Here is a 23,337-nt window from a genome sequence, read left to right as displayed (position 1 = left end):
ATTACGCAGTGAGAAAAATTGCAACATTATCGAGGCAATGTCGGGAGAATACGCAAAAGAAAATACCACCATAGTGTAATTAGGTTGGAGATAAAGAAGGAAAGAAATTCGGCTGAAATCCGAGTTATTACACTCCAAACCGAACCGTGGTACCAGCGTGACGACAGCAGTCCTCAAGAATCCAACATCGAATCGTTGGTGAGCAACTCGCCGCCAGCGAGAAAGCCACCAACGAGCTACATTTCTGCAGCGCATCGTCCCACCCACGCCTTCTCTAATCGTGACAGATATGTCGAGCCTAGAAACCATTATTCCTAAACAGCCGGAGGTGTCGAGGGACGCAACTTCGCGGGACATCCTGTTTCATGACAAAAGCAAATCAAGCGAGAAGTGGCGGTGTGCCAAGAGCGGGGAGGAGAAAAATGAGGGGGAGGGGGGATGGAGTTGAGACACGATACAATGCGTCGTTAAAAGCGTTTTAATGTTAACGCTGTTCAACTCGAGCGACAGCTTTCTCAATCCTTTTTTTTCTTTTCTTTTTCCCTATCCTCGTAACTAACCCTCTATAAATCATCAAATCATCGACGCCGAACTCGGCGACGAGGCGTTGCGCAGGCAGCGACGCCCCCCCCCCCCCCCCCCCTAACCGTGCATACTGACAAGGACACTCTTCCCCATTTGAGTTCCTCCGCTCCCCACGCACTCCTTACGCTCCCTATCCGCCGACGTACCTCGTCTGGTCTTTCCTGCTTTTTCTTTTTGTCTGAGTATCTCGCTCACCCTTTAATGCTCCGGGCTTTCCTCTTCAGACACACCCCACGGTGTGTCGAAACGGAAAGAAAACAAAGAGCTCACTAGGAAGAACAGAACGAAAGAAAAAAAAAGGGCGGGAGTGTTCTCGGTGACACGAGGAAGAAGCGGGCAGCAGAGGGTCACATAGGAAAACGAGGGCACGGCCGCAGTCACGCTTTTGTGCCCGGGAACTGGGTCAGCCGCCGATGGGGAGAAGCGCCGACGCGCGGGCGGCCTTTTTCTCCCCCGAGCCCTTCGCTTCGTTCGTTCCTGGCGCCCGTTTCGCGGCAGTATGGCGGCGTTCCGTCTATCGGCCAAGCAGGATTTTAGGGAGAGGCACGAGGCAGGTCGTTTTTTTTCCAAGAAGGAACGTTCGAAGGATTATCGGTTGTAATGCCATGAAAGCATCTTTGTTTCGTGCTCCCGATTTTTTTCATGGCTGAAGGATGTCATGCATATTCACGGCTACTTGGCTTCGACATAGTAGCCTGACCTTACCGTATGGTTCAGTGGACCCGTCTTGTGATAGAGAACAAATGGCACGTGCAGAATTGCTCTGTGTGACTATCGGTCAACGCCTTTAGCTGGAGGGTCTCTTGAGTGATATTTGCCGCTTCTTTCTTGACATTCATTCCAGTAAGTCGTTTAAGAGCTCATAATGAGTTCAGACAGGAATACGTACATCTCGACAGCTGAGAAAGCGAGCCGCAGATAGTTCATTTTCACCTAATTTATTTTCAGTGAAGAGTAAAGAGAAGTCAAGACGTCATTTTGGCCTGCTTTGTGAACGGTATCGAGGCATTTCTGCCGTCTTGAAAACTTTATTTCTTTTCTTTTCAGTGAAATAAGTTAGGCGCGTTTCCACAAGGAATGCAGTAAAGGGGGCGAATCGCGTCCGCAAAAGCCCTTTTAGCTGAAGCCACACATTCAATAAAGAGGAGCAGCCGCGAAATAGCCTTGCCTAAAACCTTGCCGCAGCGAAAGCTTACAAGTGAAAAAAGAAAAAAACTCGAATTGAAGAAATATTGCCCAAAAGCTATAAAACAGCTCATGGTTGCTCACGTGGGACGAGAAATACACTTACTCGGAAACATTAATAAAAAAAACGAAGATTTCCTCCACAAATGAAAAATAGGTCCTTTCTCCTTGCACTGGCATCGAGCAGTACGTACAACATAAAAAAAGATAAAAGTGCGCAGCAGCCCATTTTTACTGAACTGCGATTGCAGCATTTGATGGCACCGTCGAGAAAGATGGAGTGAAAAGGTCTCAGCGGCGAAATAACGACCATCAAATGGGAAACATCGCGCCCACACCGAAATCGCCCGTTTTCTCGAAAGTCTACTCAGGCAGGCCCTTAAGAACTAGAAAGGGCGGGACGGTCGAGGAGGTGGCGACGGGCCACGTCGACATCGCAATACGAAAATGCGCCGCGAAAAAAAAAAAAGAAAAACGAACCGCTTGGCACAGGCGCAGAAGACGGGCCTGGCGTTCGAGATCAGCGCGGTCACGTACAGAGCGAAGCGCGCTGCTACCGCCATTTGCGCCGGCACGCAACGACGTTCGCTCAATATGCAACTCGTGCCGCGAATCGGCCCGCCTGTTCGTCCGTCCGTCCGCGTGCCCGCGGGGCTCGTAAAAGCGATAGCGCTTTATGGCGCCAGCGGTGACCGCGCGCGAACACTGTTACGCTGTACGGGCTTTCGGAGCGGCTCGTTTTTGCTCTTGATGACCGCCACAGCCGCTAGGGCGCGCGCGCGCGCTCCTCTCGCGATACGTACGAGTGGTCGCGCCGTTCTCTTGTACTACATGCTCTCCCTCTGTGTTCGCCGCGCCTTTTTTTTTTTTGCCATTGCCGCGTTTGTTCCCCCCTTCTTTACCGCCCTTCTCTTTGTTTTTTTTTTATTTTGCGTCTGGTGCGGTGCGGGCCGGACAACCGTTTATAGCGTCATTCGCTGGTTAGCGCGAGTGTCGGGTGTCCATCTACAGGTGGACAGGTTGACTTACAAAAAAAAAAAAAGAGGAAAGATGGGCGCGCGCGTGCGGTGATTTTGGGACGCGCCTGCTGAAACTCGATCATGGAGGTTTATGCTTGGCTGGAACTGTAAATTGCCAGTGAGCATAGGCCGACACTTCGTCGTGCCACGGTGGTTGGCAGGCTGCGGGTACACCAATCGAGCGGATCAAATTGAAACTAGCACCGCATCTCTTAATATAGGCAGCTGAAACATTTTTTTGAGCCTCACGGCAGGGTCTAAGCCGCTTGAGCGCAAAGAAGCTGAATAGGCGACCACGTATAAGGGGATGAAAACTGGTATTTTCTCAGGAAGGTCGAGACAGACCTCGGCAATACAAGGCTCTTCCGAATTTCTCACGAGCAGAACATAAAATATTTTGTACAAATGAAACTACTTGCGGTCGTGCAGAAAACTTAGGCGTCTGGGGGTGGGGCCTAGCTTAGGAGGCATACGGAAAAAGGAGAAAATGAAGCGGTCACAAAGGATTCTATTTTCGGAGGCTTATAGCAAGGCGCACGAAAAGAGGATTATAACGTTTTCCCAGGCGTAGAGATTTATTTAGCCGCTCGTATCATTTGCTTGCTCTCCAAATAGAGATTGAATCTGAAGAAAATATGAGGGATTTAAGCGACAAAAAAAATTGTTACAATTCCAGCGTACGCTCAAAGCTATCAGTACTCAGTAGAGCTTTTGTATTATCAAATAATAATGAACATATCTGTGTACAGACATCAAAGCAGGGCTGAAATATTAGCGTCTTTGCCGAAATAAGCCTTCTTGCAAGTATTCTGATGAAACAGATTGACTTGCTGCCTGTATATCTTTGCTTGATTACTTATCCCCATGTAGGGAAAGCCCTATATCAAATCGGAAAAATTTTCAACTGCTCGCACAGCAACTACCGCAATTCCTAGTATACAGTCCACATCCGGTGTATAGTCCGCAGGGCTGAATGTGAGAATGCATAATAATAATAATAATAATAATAATAATAATAATAATAATAATAATAATAATAATAATAATAATAGGTTTTGGGGGAAAGGAAATGGCGCCGTATCTGTCTCATATATCGTTGGACACCTGAACCACGCCGTAAGGGAAGGGATAAAGGAAGGAGTGAAAGAAGAAAGGAAGAAGAGGTGCCGTAGTGGAGGGCTCCGGAATAATTTCGACCACCTGGGGATCTTTAACGTGCACTGACATCACACAGCACACGGGCGCCTTAGCGTTTTTCCTCTATCAAAAACGAATCCTCCGTGAGGCTGCAAAAAACTAATTTTTTTACTAGATCGTCTGCTAATGGTTTTCAGGGGCCGGGTGCGCTACCAGCGCGTAAAAGTGTACGCTAGCGCGCTACTGAGCATGATCCGAGCTGTGGGAGCTGAAAACATTTCGTTGTTTCTACGTCGGAAGACTCATAATTGACATCAGGATGTTGGCTATTGCTATTTTCATATGGCGCAGACTGAGCGGCCAAGTTTAGCGAATCAATTTCAAGAGATTGTTTTCCAGGATTTCACCGCCAACTTGCATTCTTCTGCATAGGTTCGGTTTGGTTTGGTTTATTGGGTTTAACGTCCCAAAGCGACACAGGCTATGAGGGACGCTGTAGTGAAGGGCTCCGGAAATTGCGACCACCAGGGGTTCTTGCTTTGAGTAAGTTCATGCTGTTGAAAACGAAGATAGGAACTTATGCATGCAAGGATTCGTGCAACTGGTCAGTTAAAAGGTGGCAAAACAAGCACCAAAACTTGGTAATATAATCGCGTTCGGCATGCGATGCTATATTGAGTGATGCTGAAAAAAAGTGTTCACTAGAACTCCCACTTATAGATAAACCACGAAGCCAGAATTTCAACTTTTAAGCACGTATTTAGGCACGTATTATTTTAATAAAAAAACACTACCACCACCACCGCCACGAATAACCCGCAGACTTTAGAACGGAAGTTACGGTAGTATATCCCGTAGCACTACTGGATTCTGCCCAGAAAATGACACGCAGGGGCTAGCTAGAATATCCACGGAAGTCCCCCTCCCCCTTTACAGACAGGTCCCTCCGAAGCACCCCTGCACTGACGAGATGTCTTCCAATTGGCTGTAGCACTCAATGTAAGGAAGTCGGGACTCCTTCACCTCTTTTTCTCCCTAATAATAATAATAATAATAATAATAATAATAATAATAATAATAATAATAATAATAATAATAATAATAATAATAATAATAATAATAATAATAATAATAATAATAATAATAATAATAATAATAATAATAATAATAATAATAATAATTGGTTTTGGGGGAAAGGAAATGGCACAGTATCGGTCTCATATATCGTTGGACACCTGAACCGCGCCGTAAGGGAAGGGATAAAGGAGGGAGTGAAAGAAGAAAGGAAGAGAGAGGTGCCGTAGTGGAGGGCTCCGGAATAATTTCGACCACCTGCGGATCTTTAACGTGCACTGACATCGCACAGCACACGGGCACGTTAAACGACCCCCTAACTAAATTCACTTTTTTCGTCATGTTCTTTCTGCAGAGTTGTAACTCTATGGTTTTTATACCTGCAACAACCAGCTAAACCTCTACTTCACAATAAAAAAAGTACACCCGTCAGCTCGTCGCCTGCAAAGCAAATATAGCCTTTAGAATATCCAGAAGACCAGGATTAACTAGAGATTAAAATGGCGGGCGAACTAATTTTTCCTTTCTGATTATTTCTGGTGGATGTGTAAGGAAAGAGCAAGCAGATTTTGCCGCGCTGGCTGTCTCGCCTTAAAACCTCCACTTACAGCCTCCCCTTAAAGCCTCCCCTCTTGCCAGCCAATTGGAACGCAGATGGACCGCTCTGTGGAGGCACTTACCTGCGTTGTGCCTCTAAAAGTCGTTTATGGCTCTTTGCTGCAATGCAGCAATGCTATGCAAAAAAGCACAAGCTCGCACAGGTATGCAAACGTGGTTTAGTAACGACGCGTACGTACCGCTGACTGGCAAACTTACGGCGAGTTAGAGGCACGGAATTTTAACGAAGAGTTCGTCACTCATCGAGACCGCGGAACCGAGCAGGATGATTAAATCGCGCCCGGCCGCCGCCAGCTTCAATCGATACAAACTAAGCGCCTCCCCATAACGTAGCCGATTCTGCGCATATGAGAATTGCAGTGGCGGCTCAGCCAACTACAGAATTGCACCGACAAGCAACTCTCTAGAGCGCAGCAGCGCGACATGACAATATTGGACCAGTGTTCTCCTTTGGTAGAGTGTTGGTACGTTTCAATATATTTCACTTGTATATACGCATTTACTGTCAAGCAGCATTCCCATAATATACGTACAGTCATGGACAAGACGGCTACTTAGGGCAGGTAGTGATCGCTGATCCGGATCATGTGAGGAAAAAAAACTAGAAGAATGAGAATGGGCTGGAGAGCTAATGGCAGGTTCTCTCAGATCATGAATGGTAGTTTACCAATATCCCTCAAGAGAAAACTGCACAAGGGCTGTGTCTTACCGGTACACACCTACGGGGCAGAAACGTGGAAGCTAACGAAAAGGGTTCAGCTTAAGTTAAGGACAACGCAGCGAGGTATGGAAAGAAAAATGATATGTGTAACGTTAAGAAACGGGGAGAGAGCAGTGTGTGTGCGAGAAAAAACGCGAGTTAGTGACATATCTATATATGTAATGAACCCGTATATGTTACCATTGTTATCATGTCATTAGTTCGTATATGTAACCGCGTATATGTTTATAGGTATGAATACATCCATATTTGTATACATATGAAGGAAGCGAACAGTCACTGAATGCAAGGAAATCATTGAAAAATGCAATTTATTTTATAATTTGTAGTGGTGATGAATGGGAAATTAGTGGTGTAGTCGACTTTACCTGAAAGACAATTGATTAGAAAGTTTGTGTGTAGAAGTGTGCAGACATAGTATGTATGTAGAAGCTTCAATGCTTGTATGAAGTCTTCCTGAAGTTGTATTTAAATTGTGATCTGCCGGCATATTACCGTGCCTACCGTTGTGGAGCTGTGGTGGGCTTCATCATCCAGTTGTGAAATTTGAAGCAAGAGCATTGTCCGTGTGTTAACTATCACTCACATATAAACCGAAAAATCATCAAGCTAATTCGACTTTCTGTTCCTCATAGGAGAATACAAAGAGCAGCTAAAAGCATAATGGCATAGAAGGCATTGCAAGACTCAAGGGTAGTCACGATCCTGATACGCAAAGCTTTCTCTGTAGGCGCAGCGACTATGCGGCGCAGGTGACTTCTCGGGAGAACTGCACGAAACAGGCTGCGAGAAAAAAAAAAATTTCCACAGCAGGAAGAAAGATATGCTGTAAAAAAGGAAGCTATACGTAGAGGAAAGAAAACACGGCATAAAAAATCAAAATTAGTGGTATGACGCCGCAATCAACAGATAAGCAGAACGCCAGTGTAAGAGCAATGAAGAAAGAAAGGGCTGAACCAAGCCCCATCTATACCACTGACCATATACGGGGATGTTCTATATCACTGAGGATTCATCGAAGGTAGCACCAGAACTTCACGCTAATCTAGTGCGGCGCACTGAGATTGAAAAAAACAGACGTGAACATTGAAACCTATGCCTTTGACTTTTGTATCAACGTAGTCTTGTACACCGCTTCTCATTACTAGCGTACCGGATATGTGCATGCCCTCTTCACTATATTCCCCAAATAACCTTCATCGCCTAACGTCGCAAGAAGGAACCACTCAATCGACTACGGCATCATTAGTCTGTTCCCTTCCTGCACGCATTTACCGCACAGTTCATGCCGCGTGGAAAGCTCCACCCTAACTCATCAGGCATGCGTAAAATGGCAGGCGTTCCGTGCATTTGCAGGGCACTGCTCTGTAGGCCCCGCACGGCAACGCACAGGAAAGGCTCAACGAGAGGCTAAATGCGGAATATTGACTCGAACCCGTATCGATTGCTCTCGGAAGATGAGATTGTGTACACGGCCCGTCTTTTCCGCCTTTTTGTAGGGAGCCCGGCAGCCCGGCAGCCCGGCATTCGTGCAAACGCACTCACGCCCGTTCAAAGGTGCTATCGAGGCAGCAAACTTTAGTTGACGGCTGGCAGGCAGTCAAGGGAGATAGAAAGAAAGAAACTGAGCCCTTTAGAGAGAGAAAAAAAGCCAAAGTGATACCTAAAGGAAATAAAAAAAATAACACGAATAACAGAGCTGAAGTCAGAAAACCGGTACGTTAGTTCGACAAGATATTAGTTTTGTAGAATCGAACTGGGAACCGAAGGACAAGCAGAGTAGGTGGAATACTGTTTGCAGGCGCGAGAAAGAAAACAGCACAGATAAACCTCGACTAAGAGGCCATTTGATTCACAGAGAGCATCGAAGAAGCAGTGGTGGACCTTACACAGAGGAGTTCATAGCACGGCGGGCAGCATATTGAAAGAAACAAATCTGGAGCAACTCGCACGTATATAGAAGCAGATACACTCGGACCGCGCGTTTTTTGAGAGCGGAGCGGAGAGCTTGGCAGACCAGAGAAGTGGTGGAGCTCTTTTTGAGAGCGTCAAGACATACACACACGCGCAAGTCGTCGTCAGTGGGGAGCTCGCTGCTCAGCAGTGGATGGCTCTGGGGGGAGGGTCGCGCGGAGCGCCGACTCTGCGAAGCGTGAGGACAAAAAAAAAAAACAGAAGCGAAGGCAGGAAGGAAGGGTTCTGCGCCGCGCTCCGGCGCGCGGCAGCCCGCTGCGAGAGACGCCGCGGAGCCCCGCGTCGCTGCCCGCAGCGCGCGCCGGCCTCCGCAACTAGCTGATGACGTTGCTGGCGGCGACGCCACCGACGCGGCTTCGTTTCTCTGTGTGTGGCTGTGTGCTCTGCACTGCTGCTGCCGCTACCACCGGATATGAAAGGAGAGACGTAGGAGTGCGCGGCCTGTCTGCGCTGTGTATACGACGCAGTGACCACCTCGTGACGCGGTCTACGGTTTCGCCAGGCGGGCCGTTACACTTTCCATCCATCCATCCATCCATCCTCCTCCTCCTCCTCCTCTGAGCGAAAACCGAGTGGGTTGGCATTACCGACGTCCAACGGTTGCGGCTGGAGAAAGAAAAAGTGCACACGTTTGGCCGTTTTCAAACGAAACGCCGGCACGTGAAGTCGTCGTGCCTGATGACAGAGGCGTGCATATTCTATAGCCCCTACTACCCTGTCGGTGCAAGTGGATTCTCATTCGACTGGAGAAGGCGACCTCCGCTTTGTATTGCAGAGAGAAGCGCGAAACTTTGGGGGTAACACAGGTGAACGAAGCAGACAACACGCACAACTTCTTTCAGCCGATTTATCTTTCAAAAGTAGGCCAGCTCCTTGCCACGCGTGCTGGAGTTTTACTTGGAAAACCTTTCTTTCGCTAGAGCGTTGTAAAACACGTATAATAAAATAAAATGGGAGATATAAGACATACTGCGCGAAAGAATAAGGCAGCATTTAATCCAACCATAATAGCACCAGCAATACTATAGTGGAATACGTGCAAAAGTATAAATGTAGCCTTACGAACGGCTCGGTAACGGTGATCAATCGGAGCAGAAATCATAAAATGAGTAGCTAATGAAATAAGACCACAGCGAAGGTTGACGCAAGCCTAGCTGCAAGCCTGAGGGTTCTGCTCGAGCTGTTCTTTCCCGAAAAGTTCACCTGCGGCTTGGGAAGAGTGTTTATGTAACTACTTCTGGTTCTGTAAAAAAAAAAACATACTGTTTGCTAGTACACTTGTAAAGGTGCTGCTTCGCAGAACGCAAGCGTAAGCTGATTATACATATTAAACGCAGTTTTAGTCACCATAGTTTCATGTTGTTGCTGCGAAGAAGACGGGAAACGGAAAATGAGCCGACCTTATCACGAACCGGCCATATCAAAAGTAAGACAATGGTGCAGTCGACTTGCTGCATTGCTTTGTTAGCCGCTGAGGAGAGTAAAATAAATGCAGCCGAACGCTTTTATGTTACATAACGCCTTTTCGTGTTGCAACCCGAAATCATGGTGATTTTACTTGGCTGAGTGGTCTGCTCAGAGAAAAGGCAATCCTTCTTGCGCAAGAGAATTGCCACATCAAGAAAAATGAGGTAAAATAAAAAAAATGAGGAATGAGCTGTGCGCGTGGGCTAAGTTCGATAGCCAATAGCGAAAACGAGCAAACTAAAAAAAAAGGCAATCAAACGTCAAGTTCTTGTACAGTTATTTCTGCTGAGAAATACTGGTCTCTCAGTAAGCCTGAGATTATACTGACGGATCCATTCTTCTGTCAATGGTTCCTTAAGTAAAGCACTAAAGCATGCGCAAAACGGTTTAATAGAAAAATAGTTTTCAGTACCGAAGATCGGTCAAATCTTGCAGTTTTCGTGTGCTTTTTTCTTCGTTACATCGAACGTATCAGCAGATTACTTTATTTAAAATATAGTACATGCGGGCAGGCATTGCGGGGGTCCTATACGCAGAAGATCAGGTGGCTCGACGGATACTTGCTATTCATCAACCTCATATCATCATCAGCAGCAGCATGACTACGCCCACGGCAGGGCAAAGGTTTCTCCCTTATCTCGCCAATTAACCTTGTCCTCTGCGAGCTGCGGCCACCCTATCCCCGCGAAATTCTTAATCTCATCCGTCCACCTAACTTTCTGCCGCCCCCTGATACGCTTGCCTTCTCTTGGAATCCACTCAGTTACCCTTAAAGATGAGCAGTTGTCTTGTCTTCGCATTACATGCCCTACTCATGCCCATTTCTTCCTCTTGATTTCGAGTAGGATGTAATTTACCCGAGTTTGTTCCCTGAAACACTCTGCTCTCTGCCTGTCTCCTAACGTTACACCTGTCATTTTTCTTTCCATAGCTCGCTGCGTTGTCCTTGGCTTAAGCGGAACACTTTTCGTTAGCCTCCACGTTTCTGCCCCGTAAGTGAGTACCGGTAAGATACAGATGGTTTACAGTTTTCTCTTGAGGGATACTGGTAAACTGCCATTCATGATCTGAGGGAACCTGCCAAATACGCTTCACCCAATTCTTGTTCTTCTAGTTATTTCGCTCTCGTGATTAGGATCTGCAGTCACTACCAGCCGTAAGTTTTCATATTCCCTTACTTCTTCCAACACCTCCCTTTCAATTGTGAACGTCCTTTTCAATCTTCGACTGTTGAACATTACTAGGTTTTATGCATATTAATTTTTAGACCCGTCGTTCTACTCTGCTGTGCCTGTCTAAGCCATTGATCATACTCTGCAGTTCATCTCCTGAGTGACTTAGCAAGGCAATGTCATCAACGAAACGCGAATTACTAAACGGATTCTCCACTTAATCTTATTGCCAACTGTTGCCAATCCAGGCCTCTGAATACCTCCTGTAAACTGACGATGAATAGCATTGGCGAGACCATGTGTGCATGCCTGACACCCGTTCTTATTGGAACTCTATTACTGATGATGAAGGAACAGCGCTAAGTACCGAACAGGAGACAAACATGGCAGCACAAACAGCGCCCGTGTTTGTGCTTCCATGTTTGTTTTTTTGTCCCGTACTTAGGGCTGTTCCTTCGCCATGCAATACCAACTAGTCCGTCAACTCGCTCTTCTAAATCTCTATTACTGACTTTATGGAGTGCTATGGCGGATGTGCAGTTGCTAGAGATGTCTTCCAGTATTCTTATTTAAGGCTATTTTACACCCTTTTTCCGCAGTGGCTGCATGAATGCTAAGGTTTCGAGTGAGTCAAATGCTTTCTCGTTATCTATGAAGGCTCTATGGAAGGGTTGGTTGTATTTTGAGCTTTTCTTTATCACCTAACTGACAGTGTGAATTATTTTTGTCATTGTGATTTTACTTTTTTTGCACCTGCTAATAGCAAATAATAAAATATTTGCTATTAGCTCTCGAAGAAATAAAACTATAAAATCTTGAACTTTTATGAAATTGCCGGCAGTCAAACCGAGCCCTGCTATTCCTTGGGCGCGTTCAGTAGACTTTTATATTTACATTCCTTTCAAAAGAAAAACTAAAAAAATAGACAAATGACAGCAGCTTCCTATTGCTCATATTCCTATTCCAGCCACCTTACCCTTTTCGCATGACGAAACAGTACCTCTGCCTTTCCGTGCACAAGCTGAAAGACTTTCATACTGTATGAAAGTAAAAAGGGCCTTTCTTTGAGAAACTGAACGTGAAATCTGTCACAGTTAAACTGATCCTACCAAAATCAATATGTGTTCGCACAAGCCCACATTTTAATTTTGACAGCTGTCTAAGCACTATATAAATTATTAGCCCAGAAGCCTCAATTGTCTCCCAGCTCTGGACTCTACGGTTCTGCAATCAAATGAAAGACGAATAAGTGGATGAGCGATTTTATTCAGTGATGCTGAATTCGGGAAATTTTTCATTTTTCAGAGAATCAGTCAAATAAATATTTACGGAGTTTCCGGATATTTTAAGAACAGAAATGTTTCCATCTTTTCTTTTTTCAGAATTCCCAGCTGCTGCAAGGGAAAAGGACCAGAAATACCGTTTGATCTATCGAGTTTACCGTAAGAGGGCGACTCCGGCTATAAGAGACGCTTTAGTGGAGGGTTCCCATTTACCCTTTTATTTGTCTTGTGCGAAAAATCTAAAAAGCAACATCCGGGACAGAGCACAGTCAGAGTCACTAAGCACGTGCGGCCTAGAGCACTTGGGTGGCCGCCCCTCGATCAGTCTCTTTCTTTGCTACGTCACGGTAATGTCAGCGCGCCATATTTGAACGTTCAGAGCAAAGTGCCACGGGATGGAAGCCAAAATTACTAGGAGCGTTTGTCTCGAATTCCTGGTAAGAGTATTTCATCTCCATAGAAATTCGACTGCCACGGATGGGATCGAACCCGCGCCTTTCGGTTCAACAGCCGAGCGCCATAACCACTGAGCCACGGCGGCGGCCCACGAGAACGCAGTGTCCGGGGATTTTTGGTACCAGTTGAGAGAATTTTAGGTTGCGGAATGGAACATTAAACATTTTTTAAAGTTTTTTTTACTCACAACTCCTGTAATGGTAAATACGCTAAATTCGACATTTGTTGTGCTAGGAAGACTGACCCGCGGCATGGTACAATTATTATGCTTTTCATTTCCATTTATTTTTGATACCAATTATTTTGTTTGGATATTACACAGGGGAACGAACGTGCAAAAGAAATGGATTATTTCGCCTATAAAAAGAAACACACCCAAAGCCACGTACCCCTCTTCCCTGTCGTGAACTCACAGAAACTTCAATGTTGCTATATGTACAGGTGCTGTCAAAAGTAAAGGGAAGAGATTATTATCAAACAAATTATTGCCATCGCCTTTGTTCCAAGGAACCTTGAACAGATACATGCAGCATAATGGTGACTGTGTGGAAAGCGCAGTGTGCCAGTACGGTCGTTACGCTTTGCATAAAAAAAATTGCTTCGACAAGGTCGCCTTCCATTTACTTTTGGCGGGGAGTGCACGTTTCATTTTCGTTGCATTTCACGAGCGGCGCTTTAGGCAGTATGTTGCGGTGTGTCACATTAAATCAGGATTCATTGAAGTTTACACTACACTCAGTTTTGTTAGCTAGATTTGCGTGAAAAATGCTGCAATTTATCAAGTTCACTGCTGGGCTTCGGAATTACGAAACTAGAGTGCAAGCGTGTACTACAGAGAGAAAAAGAAAGTTCAACAAATATTAAGTAACCAGGCTTTGACACAGAGTAAGAACAACGTTCGACAACTTGTCAGGCTTCGTTGCACTTGTAGCCGAACAAGGAAGTCGACAGCCCAAGGATTACACTGAAAGGATTCAGCAGAGGCGTGCCTTTCGATACGTTCGTTTCAAACAGGAAGATGAAAAGCCTGGCTCGTTTCCGAGAGTGGGTTCATCAAAGAAATGCCACCGTTAAACATTGCGACAGGAAGCACTTCTCAAAGCTTTTTTACATCTGGTTGAAGGGAGAGACGTGCCGTTACTCTGGCCACGGCTTCGCAGTACCCGTACAGCCTCGCAGTCACCGTTCTACGGGGGCTGGTTCCTCGAGGAAGCACGGAGTGAGGGCGCAACAAATTTACGTCGCTGAGGTAGTAGCCACGTTGTTGGCATTGCGTAAAGAAAAACAACTACATGGCTTCGAAACTGGTTGTAATACTGCTTGCTTCCTTCCTCACCTGACCGTATTTTTTTCTTTCCTCCTGCTCTAGCCCTTACAAAAATTGTTTTAGACAGTCTATAGACTGTCCATAGACTTCTGTCTATAAAGTCATTAGGCTTTCTATAGACAAACCTTAGAGAACAGTCTATAGGCGATCTATAGATTGATGGCCATACACTTTTAGTAGACTTTTGTCTATAGAATGTCTATAGACTATGAACGGACAAAAATATCTATAGGAAGGCGATAGAGTCTATTAGAAGTCTATAGACTGTATAGACCATTCATGTAAGGGAGGACCGAAATTTTGTTTTTTTTTTATGGCGGCCGTAGAAAAGAAATAGCGTGTCACATGAAACCAGAACGATTCGCGAAACGCACATGCGTTCGGTTGAAGTTATAGCGAGATTTGTGACATGGGCCTTAAATGCGACTGTAAGCAATTCGCTTCAGCGCATTTTTAACGTTATGTAATTTTTGCAGCGCTGAAAGCTCGAGCCCTTCACTTTCGTACTGCTTATTTGCTCTAATGCAGCTAAGAGTTTGCTTCCACCCAACCAAAAAAGCCGCCGCGGTGGCTGAGTGGTTATGGCGCTCGGCTGCCGGCCTGAAAGACCGCGGCGGTCGAATTTCGATGGAGGCGAAATTCTAGAGGCCCGTGTGCTGTGCGATGTCAGTGCACGTAAAAGAACCCCAGGTGGTCGAAATTTCCGGAGCCCTTCACTACGGTGTCCCTCATAGCCTGAGTAGCTTTGGGACGTTAAATCCCCCATAAACCATAAAAAACCCTCCAACCAAAAAAGCCTTCCTTTGTTATTCCTGGCTTTATCTTCTTGGCTTTTCCAGTAGCCTAGACTTCTTAATGCTTTATTACCACGGGCCCTGTACAGACTAAGTGGCCGAGTTGTATGGTCGGATACTAGTCTTGCGTGCGCAACTCCACGTGTTAAATGAAGGCGATCGGTAGTCTGTAGCAGCGCCGTTCTAGTACATGTATGTAGCAATAGAGGGCTGTAGCAGGACATCTTTTAGCCAGCAAATACTAAAACAAAGCATACGCAAGGGCGAAATTTACGGCGTAGTCAACTAGAACACATATATGCATGCGTCCCCTGTGGATGCATACACTATAGGGGATGCCAAGCAACCCTGAAGAAGCTCGTGACGCAAGAAGGCGATGGCTTCCCCCTCTAAACGTTATCGAACACAATTGGAGAACGTGCGTTTTTGCATTGCGTGACAGCGAGCCATCTGAGCGAAATGAAACGAAAAACACCGTTGCTCTTTACATCGCTTCCTTGAGTTGATTCCGGAGTGAACTTTGGGAAGCGGCGTGGGCGTAGCATCTATTTAGAGACCAATTCATCTTCGCACGTCACTTTGGCGGCTTTATAACATAGCGTCTGTTTACTTCACGTTCATCACGGCTTTGAGCTCAGCCGTAACGAGCACCGTTTGAATACCTCGAAACGTGCTAATAAATAAAGCTAATTTACGCCTTTTACCATCTCGCGTAGTTTCGCCGGTAATCCTAAAAACGTGTTTGACTTTAGTTTCTCCTCTTCTCTCTCTCCGCCCCCCCCCCCCCCCCCTCGCTAAATAGTCGCAGTGACGACTAAATTGAGGCATTAGGCGCAAATTACCCCGTTTTCACGGCGGTCAGGGAGGAAATTCTGCGAGGTTCATGCGTGGGGAAGGAACAGTGCGGCGCCGCGTGCAATCATTACTCCCTAGTGCGGCCTACGCCTCCAGTCTGGACCCCGTAAATAACAGCCCGCGCGTCGATCTGTGTTTGCACTGCGTGTGGGGACGTAATCGGGCGTTTGGCCCACGCGTGTACGCTGTACGTGCGCCGTTGAGACGTACAGCACTCGTTTCGGTTTGCGCTCGTTGCCGTGGCTTCTTTTCCCAACCAGCAAGCTGTCACCTGCGGCGCTCATTAGGCCGCTGTAGCCAAATTTGTTGCTGCAGCCCCTCATGCAGCACGTGCGATGGGGGAATGCCTTATAAGAATGGTTCATAGACAGTTTATAGACTCCTTATAGACTATATTGCCTTCCTTTAGATATTTGTCTACTCATAGTCTATAGACTGTCTATAGACTAAAGTTTACTAAAAGTATATGGCCATAAATCGGTAGATTGCCTAAAGACTGTCTATCGGATTTATGTTGCCTATAGACTGTTCTCTAGGGTTCGTCTATAGAGAGTCTATAGATTTTGTAGACAGAAGTCTATGGACAGTCTATAGACTGTCTAAAGAAGTTTTTATAAGGAACTTCTTGCAAAGATTTCAATAGATTGCCTACTAACAAGTCCAAGGAACGGCCTTATGAACACTCCATGAACATTCCCTTGAACAGCCCCGTGAAGAACCATGACCTTTGCCCGTGAACGTTCCCTGTGAACCTTCCACTAACCGCAGTGTTTACAGAGTGCTTGCGAAATTTTTTTTTGTTTCGGTGCTTTACAAGTGCCCAAATGAGGGCAGTGAAGACCCAGCATTCGTTATCTTCTAAATGTTCAAGGGGAAGTGCCCTTTTAGTGAGAATTCTCGATAAGAAAAATAGGGGAAAAATTTGAGGTGGGAAAAGATTACAGTTAATCAACTTACAAAAATCTTCTATGGAAACATGTACAGTTTCGAGGCCCCAATGAACGCACGAGTTGCGTTACTCAACTGCTCTGCGTGTTTAAATACAACACGAAGTGAAATTTTAGCGGATAATGAACGCACATTTGCGACTTACAGGCTGCCTTTGAAGGTACGACGGATTGAAGGAAATAACTGCAGGTTTAGTGACTCGTGCAGTTAAGATATTTAAACATCATTGAATGAAGAAAAACAATAATCGAAAATTAAAAACCACACACGCGGATTACAGCGGTTCTTACCAAAGCAATCTTGAAAGGTGTCATCTAAAAAGCAGGAAGACAGGGAGAAATTCAAAGAACCGCTGATAAGTGCAGCTGATGCTGGTGTGACGAAGAAGACAGAAAGAAGACGGGTTTAAGCTGCATTCAAAAGCATTTGAGCCCAACTTGACCTGAGGCTCCATATTTCTGAAGTTGGAAGCCAGATTCTCAGCAGGCACCACTGGAATCTCGCGAGTGGTGTCTTACCACAAATCTTACGAAGTAACAAATTTTGCTCAAGTAAAAATTCGTTTAGTTTTTCATAAGAAGCCCACAATGCACCCCAGAACACACATGCACGTCGAACTATATGGTTTGGTTTATGGGGGTTTAACGTCCCAAAGCGACCCAGGCTATGAGGGACGCCGTAGTGAAGGGCTCCGGAGATTTCGGCCACCTGGGGTTCTTTAACGTGCACTGACATCGCACAGTACACGGGCCTCTAGAATTTCGCATCCATCGAAATTCGACCGCCGCGGCCGGGATCGAACCCGCGTCTTTCGGGCCGGCAGCCGAGCGCCGTAACCACTCAGCCACCGCGGCGGCTCGTCGAACTATATGAATCGCCTGGTAAACTACGCCCATTATATGGATGTCATAATTTGCGTGAGCAAACTATGACACGGCAATGATGTTCGGTCTGCCACACTCCCCGAGCGCCTGTTTCCGCAGTCACATCTGGTTTAGAGACGGCTTCGTGTAGCTCCAAGCTTCATCAAAATAAAATCTAACAAACTTCGTCGCAGAGGTTGTAGCTAAAGCAAACTACGAACATACGGAAATACGCTTCATGACGGAGTATTTTGACAGCTTTTCCGTGAGCTGCTTTTGCCTGAGTATCGTCCCAATGGTTGGTTTCTGTGACCTTCTGTAAAGTAAACTTCGATTACAAGGTGTAACAAGTGTCACTCACACATGTGCAACGGCTGTGTAATAAATATTAAAATAATTGGTGTGTTCTAATGAACAAAAAATAGAGGTGGGCATCAAACATTCTCTTAGAGGCATGACAAGGCATCTGCATATTGAGCACATGGTCGAAAAGCGAGATTTGTTCAGTCCTTTCTGAAGTATATCACACATCATAACTGTCAGCTACGCTGATGCAGCCTAGCATAATCTAGGCGACTTAATGAGTAACATTTTATGGCCAGTCACATCTTCTCATCGATGAGAGGGTTGTCACAAAAACATGAAAAACTTTTAAGCTTCAGCTGTAATCGAAGAACATATAACCCTGCCAGCGCGAATATGCTATATGAGCCAATCGGTAATGGTCGCGGCATTTCTCGAACTGTTTCATTTATGCGGTAGTTAATTCATTGCCGGGCAAAGAGGGAATATTTACGAAAGCAGGTTTACTGTTATGAACTGCAAGAGAATGCTGGAGGATAAAGGCATGACCTTTATATCCATTAATGGGTGAACTTAGCTGGAATGCCTCGTTCGTGTATATCGATTTTCTAGACCGTGCTTACGTGTTATGTCACACTTCTTTTAGCACTTCGTTTAACAAGAGATTCGGCTTGTGAACAGAAAGCTCTTAAACAAATACCGATTTTTAGCAGTGTGATTTTATTTGTCTCTTCTGTACTACATGCCACTGTGTTAATAGGCACTGTGGCCATCAAGAGGCGAATACTGGGCTGTTCTTAACAAGTGTTCGTAACAAAATCTGGCCAATTGGGTTATGGGAAATAGACCAAGCGAGAACGTGCTATTATACCGTTAAAAACATGATGCTTCGCGGCGTTGCAGAAGTTTTGCAAGAAAAAGAACGCGAAGCGGGGAAGTTGTACAGGAAGTTAACGAAACTGGACTTAAAGGTACAAAGACAAGAGTCAGTATTAATGCCCAGGCGAGAATCAGTAGCTATTTTATTTAAATGGGCTATTTCAAGTTATATACTGGGGATGGTGACCGACTACCTGAATAAGGCTGCAGTCATCGTATCACTGAAAATGTTATCAGTTGACACTTCGATTTAGTGCGAAAATCAGCACATTAGATGCTTTCCGTTTTCCAGAACAGCATTCAGCCGTTAATATGCTGAAGCATTTCGTGGACTGAACCGTATTCTTGATGTCTCAAGAACTTCAGCATAGAAGCACTAAAATGGGCGAATTGTATAGAAAAGAAAGTGTTCTATACGTCGTTTAAAAAACAAAACTAGGTTAAGTTAACGCAACTAAATATAGGTTCCAGGATACACGACAAGCAAGGAAATAAGTTATCACAATGTAAAGGGCTATCTACTTCTGCGAGGATAGGACGCAAAGAAAAAGAAAAAGTCAAGGCAGAAATGAGTTGAGATCTTCAGTAGTTGTGACGAGTACATCGCTGCCGCTAAGCCAACACAGATTGCCGACCACGTGGAAAAAAGAGCGCCTCATTTCAACTGTCAACGCAAACGGTGGCCGCATCCGGCTCCGAAACGAAGCAGGCTTGCAGGGCTGAATGCACTTTGCAATCTCGAGATTAAAAAGTAGAGGAGCAAAAAAAAAAAAAAGAGGAAGAGATCGAAAACATCATCTCACCCTCCAGTCGAGAAAGGGTCGCAGCCTGATCGTCTCGCCAGCCTCTTCCCCAGACAGGCTATCATCGTCGAAGTTTGCGTTCGGGTTGTCCATCGTAGTAAGCTCCTGTCGATCGGCCCGCTTGCTGGGACCGGCCGAGCTCCGACGTGCGCGCGGTGCGATGCAGCGGTGGGGTGGCGAAGAAGCGCGCAAGAAGAAGCGGCAAATAAACGCGCCGACCCGACTCACATTAGGCTTAACGGCGACGATAGCGCGCACCCGTACCGTGCGAAGTTTCCACCGCGACTCCTAGGCTTAGTGGTGGCGATGCTGGTGGCGGGACGGACGGCAGCGAAGCCAAGCATCACAGAAGGGAGAGACCGCGTCGCCACCACTTCTGACGCAGCGTGCACTGTAAACGCACCGCGCACACTGTGACTCCAGCGCGTCACGCGCAATCATTAGAAGGGGAGAATGCGGGGGGCTGGTGTTCTTTGTTTTCTTTCTTCGTCCGTTGCTGCTTTGTTCTCCGCTGCCACACTGCGCCCTCGTGTACAGCGCGCGTCTCAATGCACATGAATTTCGGTGCGTCGCGTCGGTGCGCGCGCGGCGTCGGCGCAGACGCGAAGCGCGACGTTTGCAGTCTTCGCCGTGCGGCGCGCAGCGGCGGCCCAAAACAAACCAGAACCTGAGATCCGCCACGGTCGCTTCCGGTGACCCCAGTGCGCATGCGCCGCCCCAGAGGGAGGAGGGGCCGCCTACGTCACGGCTGGATCAATGATGCGCAGGGGATACGTACACCAACATATAGGAACCTTCATGTTTTTTTTCTCTCTCCCGCTATTTTTGTTTATTTGTTCTCTTGCCAGTCCTCGCAGCAGCGGCGGAGTGTAAATCAATAAGCGGGGAGCCGAAGCGGCGCGGCAAAAAGTGAAAACAAAAACCCAGAAATTCTGCTTTCCTTCTTTCCACTAATTGACCACTGAGTGCCGTAGAGATGACAGGGCCGTTGAAAAAGCCGGCGAGAGAAAAATGAGCCGTGACAAAGTCTGGCGCGTTAAGGATGTCGATGGAGGGCACCCGAGTGCTGTTCGAATCGCTTCGCACATATATACGAGCGGCAATCGGTGGGAATGGAGAGGCCCCGAATGTAGGCAAGACATTAGGACGTCCAGCACTGTTACTCACTTTACAGGTTTCCAGCGGAGAGACGCAAGAAGAGAGGTCTTCGTACATGTTTCCTTCAGGCATGGTGCTCAGAAAAGAAGTGATGAAAGCGTTCATCTTTTGTTGCTCCATCGCTGCATCTTTTTATCTGCGCAATAGCTTACTGAGTCGGTGATACAGGACTGTATGCTGACCAACACCTGTGATACTGTTGTCTTGGAGTGCACTACACTTTTCTTGCAATCAGTGTTATGATTACGCACCCCAAACTACAAGACAGACGTCTAATCTTTTTTGCGTGTCCAGGAATGCCGTCCAAGAACAAGCAAGAAGAACGACGATGATGCCCCTGCCCGGCTTGTGTTTCAGATATAGATAGCACGCGCGTGCAGCCTACCCCGCTTCACGCGGATTATTATTTAATCGATCAGATGCAGAGACAGAATTCAGAGTAATCTGTCCTCTTCTCTTGGTGCTGTTCAGGCACCAAGATAACGGGACCCGAGAGCTCGCAGAAGCGTATCACATAAGGGAGGAGACTCATGCGTTAGCAGTGCCACCTTGACTCTGCAAGAATTCACGTTTACTGACAGGTTTGCTGATTGGCCATTTCCACGTGATGTGTAACCGCTTGACTTGCAGAACAGCGATGTTTAAGAGATGTTGTTCAGAAAAACATTCAGTGGATAGTAGCGCCTTGCTGTGTGTCTATTCTTGTCCGTCGTCTCTGCGCGCTGCCTCGTAGAAATGAATCTAAAACAACATAACCCAAGTAGCCGTTCTACCAAAGTTCATTTCTACAAGTAGTTCTCCGGGCTCTTTTACATGTACTAATTAAACCTTCCGTGATCCGGCCTTCCTGACGTTGTTAGTCGGCGTGTGTGTATGTCGAGCGCGGGTTGCTTCGGGGTACATTCGTGCGGGGCTATGCACTCCTGACCTTCAAGCAGTCGGTGGCTCCATATGCTGGGCCCGCAAGGAGGACGTGCAAAATCATGCGGTCGGAGTGGTGGCGTCAGGGACGACTCTACAAAGACCGCCTTCGTGCTTCATGCTATGCTGCACAAGGCCTCAGCGGAAGACAGCAGTCTCTTATCTACCAGAAATGGTGAAAGATGGGAGAGGCGACAAGGGTTTCTCTGTGAGGTCATGAGACCGACGCTACCTACACGGAAAAGACCGCCTCCTTCAGAGGTTAAGCTCGTCAACCTGTCCGAAACCCCCCCCCCCCCCCCCCCCCCCCCCCCCCTTCTGGAGAGGCTGCAGTCGGTTCTGCGTCTGGGGCCCAAGTTTGGCGTCGAGCCATCCCACAATCTTGTTGAGAAAGTGGCCGCTGGAAGATCTGTGTCAAGCAAGGCAAATGAGGACGAGCGTTCGTGGTGCGTCTCGTAGTATGTCGATTCGTTGACTTGTCCAATGGCAAAGCAGCAGCCTGTGCGTAAGATGGAACCTGCATTACGTTTCCTTTCAATTGAGGGCTTGTGGCTGGTTGTTGCTGATAAGGAAGGGTTTTTTGAAATTTTGGACGAGGGCGTGTTCTCAGAGAAGGGTTTCGAAGCCGTTCAGAAGAGCTTCGTCTCTATTTCGGTTACACCGTCAAATTAAAAGGACAAGGTGAGGCTCCTAGCGCAGGAATTGAATCTAGAACGCCTTTCCACAAGGATTGATAAAGCAGAGCGGCTCGAGCTTGATGTATTTTTCACTATCAAGTCTCACAAACCGTGCATGCCCTTTCGAACAAGTTTCAGAGAAGGGGACCTAGGAGCATAAAATTTAATTTTAGTTACAGCAACATCTTAACAAGTTCCACATCGAAGACTCGTTCAGAGTCAAGAATTCAGAGACAGTAGCGCTGTTTTTTTTTCGGAAAATAGCCAAGTCAGGTATAACGCCTTCAGTGTTGACGTGGTAGATCTTTACTATTCGCTTCCGCAGGACCCTTTGCTTCAATGTGTCAGAGCGTATCATCGAAGACAATGATGAATGCCTTTTAGAAGCCAGTGTGGAATAGCAAGTGAGTCCTTCCGGGAATTACTGCCATTTTACCTGAAATCTAACTTTTTGTCTTGGTGTTGTGGCACGTTTGTACAGAAAGCCGGAGTCTGTATAGGTTCATGCGTGGCGCCCTGCTTGAGCGATATTTTTCTAGCCAAGGCTGACTGCCACATACAAGAAGCAATCGGAGAGGATAACTGCGCGAGTGTTCCGTTTTGTCGACGACTACCTTGTCGTAGTCGACGGAAGTGTGCCGCCGCATGTATATAGTGATGTACTGGAAGTTTTCGAGGAGTGAACGATGGTTATGTATTTCACCTTGGAGCTCCCGCAAGGCAATGGCCTGCGATTTCTGGACTTTCGGGTGAGTTTTCTTAAGGACCCTGTGTGCTGGGCGTACGGACCGCAAAACCCCTGCCAGCCTACCGACCTGCTCTCTCAAAACTTGTGAAAAGAGGCATTGCGGTTACATGCTTAGGGTCGGCAATTTCTAAGTCATGCTGCCGCACCATTGAAAGTAGCTTTCAAAACCAGGTGGCGAAATCGAAAAGCGCCGGGTCTCCGCTCTCCGTCTTGATGTTCGTGAGCGAGAGTTTGCTCAAACGTGCCAGAAAAGGTCAGACAGGTGCTCCTGAACAAGAACCAAAAGAAACACGGAACTACGCAGTGGTGGTTTACGTCTATGGAATGACACATCGTCTGAAAAAAGTAGTGTCACGATGAGAAGTGAAGT

General features: G+C 46.6%; 1 protein-coding gene across 3 annotated transcripts in view; it reads right to left on the bottom strand.

Annotated features, from left to right (window-relative positions):
- The window catches only part of LOC144129160 (sodium- and chloride-dependent glycine transporter 1-like), a 94,538-nt gene that overhangs the window by 29,163 nt on the left and 42,038 nt on the right, over positions 1–23,337 (bottom strand). Inside the window, exon 1 of one of the 3 annotated variants that reach the window (XM_077663114.1) lies at positions 19,464–20,061. The exons of the other annotated variants lie outside the window; for them this stretch is intronic. Coding sequence (XP_077519240.1) covers positions 19,464–19,556 — 93 coding nt within the window. The 5' untranslated portion in view covers positions 19,557–20,061. Of the gene's footprint in view, positions 1–19,463; positions 20,062–23,337 lie in introns of those variants that run through there. 3 annotated transcript variants of the gene reach the window in all.

Source organism: Amblyomma americanum, chromosome 4, assembly GCF_052857255.1.
Source record: "Amblyomma americanum isolate KBUSLIRL-KWMA chromosome 4, ASM5285725v1, whole genome shotgun sequence".
In the NCBI taxonomy this organism is placed as follows: domain Eukaryota; kingdom Metazoa; phylum Arthropoda; class Arachnida; order Ixodida; family Ixodidae; genus Amblyomma; species Amblyomma americanum.
The sequence above is the reverse complement of the archived record's forward strand: the minus strand, read 5'-3'. Positions and strand labels throughout refer to the sequence as shown.